Source organism: Pecten maximus, unplaced genomic scaffold (assembly GCF_902652985.1).
Source record: "Pecten maximus unplaced genomic scaffold, xPecMax1.1, whole genome shotgun sequence".
Classification (NCBI taxonomy): domain Eukaryota; kingdom Metazoa; phylum Mollusca; class Bivalvia; order Pectinida; family Pectinidae; genus Pecten; species Pecten maximus.
This window is the reverse complement of record NW_022979484.1, coordinates 64,022-70,021: the sequence shown is the minus strand read 5'-3', so window position 1 is coordinate 70,021 and position 6,000 is coordinate 64,022. Positions and strand designations below refer to the sequence as shown.

Sequence of the window (6,000 nt, the reverse complement as noted above, 5' to 3'; positions counted from 1 at the left end):
AATGGTTAGCATGAAAATTCTAGCTCATAATTAGAAATCTTTATATTCCAAAGAAATAACAAGCATGGGACAAATAACTAGAAAAAATAAACCATAAATACGAAATCAATGTCATCGATGGTTTGACAACATCGAGCATTTGATTCATATCCCATCACACAGACCTGTCATAAGTCGTATTAAATATTACCAATTTACCATCACAACCTTGCTCTAGTGATCAACCAGCAGGTATTCGTTTGTATATTGGCTAATAACACAGGTCATAAACATACTATTTCCTCATTCATTGTTAACCAATTAAATTGTTGAGACTATTATCTTTGGCGTAAACTGTTTTCGAAACACTGACCAAAAGTTTGTGAATATAAGGACGAATTATAAGCTCTCAACCATATTTATTAAACCATATGTCAATGTCCATATATCTACAGGTATAACGATTATATTTTTATTGTATTATGGGATTAATAAATGTACATTCGGCATATTATCGTTTCATTAGTCGTTCCCTCAGGGTTAATTAGTTTGGCCCTTCGTATCACTGACATGTCCTAGAAGGACAATCAGCTGTATTGTGCAGTCTTAATTTATTTTGGCTCTGCTGGACTTGTTTTTTTTCATAGACACTCGTATCTTGTGTGTTTATGGCACAATCCTTATTTCAAGATGACTCTACATTTTCGTATATCGTTATGAGATTTTAATAAAAACGTAATATATGAAAGAGAACGAATTAGTGGTTGGAAAATGTAAGCAGAGAATATATATATGGTAATTCCTACAAGGGCCCAATGGGCCCAAATCGCTCACCTGCAATGCAGTGATCTTTTCATACATGGATCCTTCAGTTATTTGAAAGCATGCTACAGGACCAATATAATGTCTGTCTGCACTTTGGCTTTTCACTAAAAGTCATTTAAAGATTTAAGCATACTTGATCGACGTGACCTTGAATGCGAGTCAGGGTCATTTATTTGAACAAACTTGGTAACCCTTCACCCCAGCATGCTGCAGGCCAAATATTAGGTCTCTGGGACTGTTGGTTATTGAGAAGAAGTTGTTTAAAGATTTTAGCCTTTTTGACTCCTGTGACCTTGAATGAAGGTCAAGGTCATTCATTTGAACAAATTTGGTAGCCCTTTACCGCAGCATGCTACAGACCCAATATCAACTCCCTGGGACTCTTGGTTATTGAGAAGAAGTCATTTAAAGATTTTAGCCTTTTTGGCCCCTGTGACTTTGAATGAAGGTCAAAGTCATTCATTTGAACAAACTTGGTAGTCCTACACCCCAGCATGCTACAGACCCAATATCAACTCCCTGGGACTGTTGGTTATTGAGAAGAAGTCGTTAAAAGATTTTAGCCTTTTTGACTCCTGTGACCTTGAATAAAGGTCAATGTCATTTATTTGAACAAACTTGGTAGCCCTTTACCCCAGCATGCTACAGACCCAATATCAACTCCCTGGGACTCTTGGTTATTGAGAAGAAGTTGTTTAAAGATTTTAGCCTTTTTGACTCCTGTAACCTTGAATGAAGGTCAAGGTCATTCATTTGAATAAATTTGGTAGCCCTTTACCGCAGCATGCTACAGACCCAATATCAACTCCCTGGGACTCTTGGTTATTGAGAAGAAGTTGTTTAAAGATTTTAGCCTTTTTGACTCCAGTGACCTTGAATGAAGGTCAAGGTCATTCATTTGAACAAACTTGGGAGGCCTTCAACCTAGCATGCTGCAGGCCAAATATTAGGTCTCTGGAACTGTTGGTTATTGAGAAGAAGTCGTTTAAAGATTTAAGCCCTTTTTGACTCCTGTGACCTTTAATGAAGGTCAAGGTCATTCATTTGAACAAACTTGGTAGCCCTTTACTCCAGCATGCTACAGACCCAATATCAACTCCCTGGGACTCTTGGTTATTGAGAGGAAGTCGTTTAAAGATCTAAGCCTTTTTGACTCCTGTGACCTTGAATGAAGGTCAAGGTCATTCATTTGAACAAACTTGGGAGCCCTTCACCCCAGTATGCTACAGGCCAAATATTAGGTCTCTGGGACTCTTGGTTATTGAGAAGAAGTCGTTTAAAGATTTTAGCCTTTTTGACTCATGTGACCTTGAATGAAGGTCAAGGTCATTCATTTGAACAAACTTGGTAGCCCTTCACCCCAGCATACTGCAGGCCAAATATTAGGTCTCTGGAACTGTTGGTTATTGAGAAGAAGTCGTTTAAAGATTTAAGCCCTTTTTGACTCCTGTGACCTTTAATGAAGGTCAAGGTCATTCATTTGAACAAACTTGGTAGCCCTTTACTCCAGCATGCTACAGACCCAATATCAACTCCCTGGGACTCTTGGTTATTGAGAGGAAGTCGTTTAAAGATCTAAGCCTTTTTGACTCCTGTGACCTTGAATGAAGGTCAAGGTCATTCATTTGAACAAACTTGGGAGCCCTTCACCCCAGTATGCTACAGGCCAAATATTAGGTCTCTGGGACTCTTGGTTATTGAGAAGAAGTCGTTTAAAGATTTTAGCCTTTTTGACTCCTGTGACCTTGAATGAAGGTCAAGGTCATTCATTTGAACAAACTTGGTAGCCCTTCACCCCAGCATGCTACAGACCCAATATCAAGTCCCTGGGTCTTTTGGCTATTGAGAAGAAGTCGTTTATTTTTTTTTGAGCATATTTGACCCCTGTGACCTTGAATGAAAGTCAAGGTCATTCATTTGAACAAACTTGGTAGCCCTTCACCCCAGCATGCTACAGACCCAATATCAACTCCCTGGGACTCTTGGTTATTGAGAAGTTGTTTAAAAATTTTGGCCTTTTTGACCCCTGTGACCTTGAATGAAGGTCAACGTTATTCATTTGAACAAACTTGGTAGCCCTTCACCCCAGCATGCTACAGGCCCAATATTAGGTCTCTGGGCCTTTTGGTTATTGAGAAGAAGTTCCGGACGGACGACGGACGGACGACGGACGCCGCGCCACGGCATAAGCTCACTTGCCCTTCGGGCAGGTGAGCTAAAAATTAGAAATCTTCAGAACACACAATAATTTGATATAGTGTTTCATGGGAACTAACTATATACGATATTTAGAACATGTTTCAGATCAGGATGACTAATAGCCATCGTGCTTCGGCCGACGTCGTCCGCTCTGCGCCGTCCGTAGACTTTTCACATTTAAACTTCTCAAGTTCCACCATTGGAATTGAGCTGAAACTTGCCAGCAATAATCCTGAGATAGTTCCGACAAAGTTTTATTTTTTTTCGAGTCCATCCGAAATCCAAGCCATAAAAAACACATTTAACATTTCTTCTCCAGTTCCAACAGTCGGATTCAGTACTAACTGTCCTGAAATGACCCGAGATGGGCCGGACCAATGCAAGTGTTGTTATTTTTTGGATCGGTATGAAATGCAAGATGATCGCCATCTTAAAAAGCACAGTTTAAACTTCTCCAGTTCCACTGGTGCCATTGAACTTTAAAATAGTGGGGATGTAAAGGAAGGAGAGGCAACAAAGTGTTGTTATTTTAGGCTTCGTAAAAATGTAGAAGCAGTTTCCGTTTATCCAATTACCTCGAATTAACAACAGACCACCAAATTGAATTCATTTCATTTCATAGCAGTTATTGCAATCGTATATAGCTAATTTGGAGAAACCAGTGGGTTATTAATTAAATGATGTAGATTGTTGATTTCAATCACCTTTGCATGTTTTACATAACGCAACCATGTAAAAGCTGATATTGCATAACAACGAATGAAATCGTCATACTTTGAAACAGGTTGATGCGCTAAAAGCAGGCACATCGCGTGGCCGTACAGAAATAGTCAGACTTCTCCTTGACGGAGGCGCCGAACCTGATAAGGTGAGTGTTTGAATGCAGACAGTCGTGAAATAAAGCTGAGTAAACATTTGAAGAAAACAATATATGTTACAAGTAATACTTGCAATTTAGATATCATTGATGTTTATTATACTTCCGAATTTCCGATTGACTTACGAACTTTCTTTTGTGGTTGCTTTATTATTATTGTTAACTCATACGTCAATAGTTTAGACGGTAACCCAATGTGATATAACTCAAGATGTTTAGGTCATCTGAACCGAAGAGTACGCATGTGGGTTAATGTTGCATTTATAATTAAAAAGAACAAGAAACATCATGTTTTAATAGAAATGCAATATTTAATGATTTCCCGGTTAGTTCTGTTTGTTTTTTTGATCGGATTTTAATGTTAGGTGTCCAACGTCTTTATCGGGATGTTTTCGTCGTTCCTCGTGTTCTCGCGTGGTCACGTGACCGGCACGAAGGACTACATTAACACTTGGTCGGTAAATATGGCCAGAGCACCCGACCAACGTATTTTGTCGTACAAACAAATATGATACACTTATTCATCGTGCTAAGAAACCGATAAAAAGTGCTGTACATTCTTCTATTTATTCAAGTATGGTTACATAACGGCGTTATAAACTGGTGTTAATTGAAGAAATGCCGATTAATTGACTACTTTTTAAGTAATTTTGACGATGTTTGTCATTTTCGTAAGAATGTACAGCACTTTTCGTTGCTCTCATACAATTACCTTCACGCTCGTACCTGTTTCATAAGTATTGATTTAGGGTAGTCGGGTGCTCTAGGACGATTCATAGAGCAAGTGTTAATGTTCATTCTCCAATATTGGAACTCTTCAGTGTTTTAAGTATCGAAATCGGCATATAGAAACGAACAAACGTTAATAAACGAATGCAATGGATCGTAATTAATTCAATTAATTATTTACAGATGATTCCCAAAGACATAAGGTATAGTTAGAAGTTTTCGGCTGTACACATGCAAGTTTGTAAATTCGTCACTGTGATGAAACCATCGTCCTCGTCGTTGCCATGACAGCCGATCGAAGCTGCGATCACGAATGCACTGACAAAGTGAAAGTTGAAGTATTTTTCGCAACATGCGGTTTAAACTTAAAATTACAATCACACCTCGTGTTGATTGGGGTTGTTTAATCATACCTGATCAATTGAATTATCAGAAAACTAACAAAACATTAAAAAAACACAGAATGAAGCCTTCGTGTCAGGCAGTGCAGACACAACGCGGGATCTGTAAACAATGTGACGTCATTGGAATGTACAAGTTGCAACAATGTACAACAATGTATATTTTACATGAATACACTAATGAGCAACAAAACGGGACGCAACATTAACCCACATGCGTATATAAATGAGACCGGTTTGATCCAGCTAAAAACGAACACAGGAATCAAAATATGCCATCTCAGATAATGTAATCCGATATTTTGAATTACCTCTTATCTATCAGAAAATATGTGTGATGATTTTTCAACCAGCATTTGTTAGCTCACCTGGACCGAAGGTCCGGTGAGCTTATGCCATGGTGCGGCGTCCGTCGTCCGTCGTCCGTCCGTCAACATTTGCTTCAAATCGCTACTAGTCAAAAAGTTCTTATTGGATTTTGGCCAAATTTGGTCAGAAACATCCTTGGCAGAAGGGGATCAGATTTTGCATAAATGGTGACTCTGACCCCCAAGGGGCCTGAGGGGCGGGGTCCAATAGGGGAAATTGAGGCAATTCCTTTAAATCGCTACTAGTCATAAAGTTATGAATGGATTTGAACCCAATTTGGTCCGAAACATCCTTTGGGGAAGGGGAACAGATTTTGCATAAATGGTGACTCTGACCCCCAAGGGGCCAAAGGGGCGGGGCCTAATGGGGAAATAGAGGTAATTCCTTCAAATCGCTACTAGTCATAAAGTTATGAATGGATTTGAACCCAATTTGGTCAGAAACATCCTTTGGGGAAGGGGAACAGATTTTGCATAAATGGTTACTCTGACCCCCAAGGGTCCAAAGGGGCGGGTCCTAATGGGGAAATAGAGGTAATTCCTTCAAATCGCTACTAGTCATAAAGTTATGAATGGATTTGAACCCAATTTGGTCAGAAACATCCTTCAGGGAAGGGGATCA

The 6,000-nt window shown here is 39.3% G+C and overlaps 1 protein-coding gene across 1 annotated transcript in view; it reads left to right on the top strand.

Moving 5' to 3' along the window:
• The first annotated feature begins 4,091 nt into the window (after positions 1 to 4,091).
• The window catches only part of LOC117318712, a 56,962-nt gene continuing 55,053 nt past the window's right edge, over positions 4,092 to 6,000 (top strand). The window contains exon 1 of the mRNA XM_033873671.1: positions 4,092 to 4,124. Coding sequence (XP_033729562.1) covers positions 4,092 to 4,124 — 33 coding nt within the window. The remainder of the gene's footprint in view (positions 4,125 to 6,000) is intronic.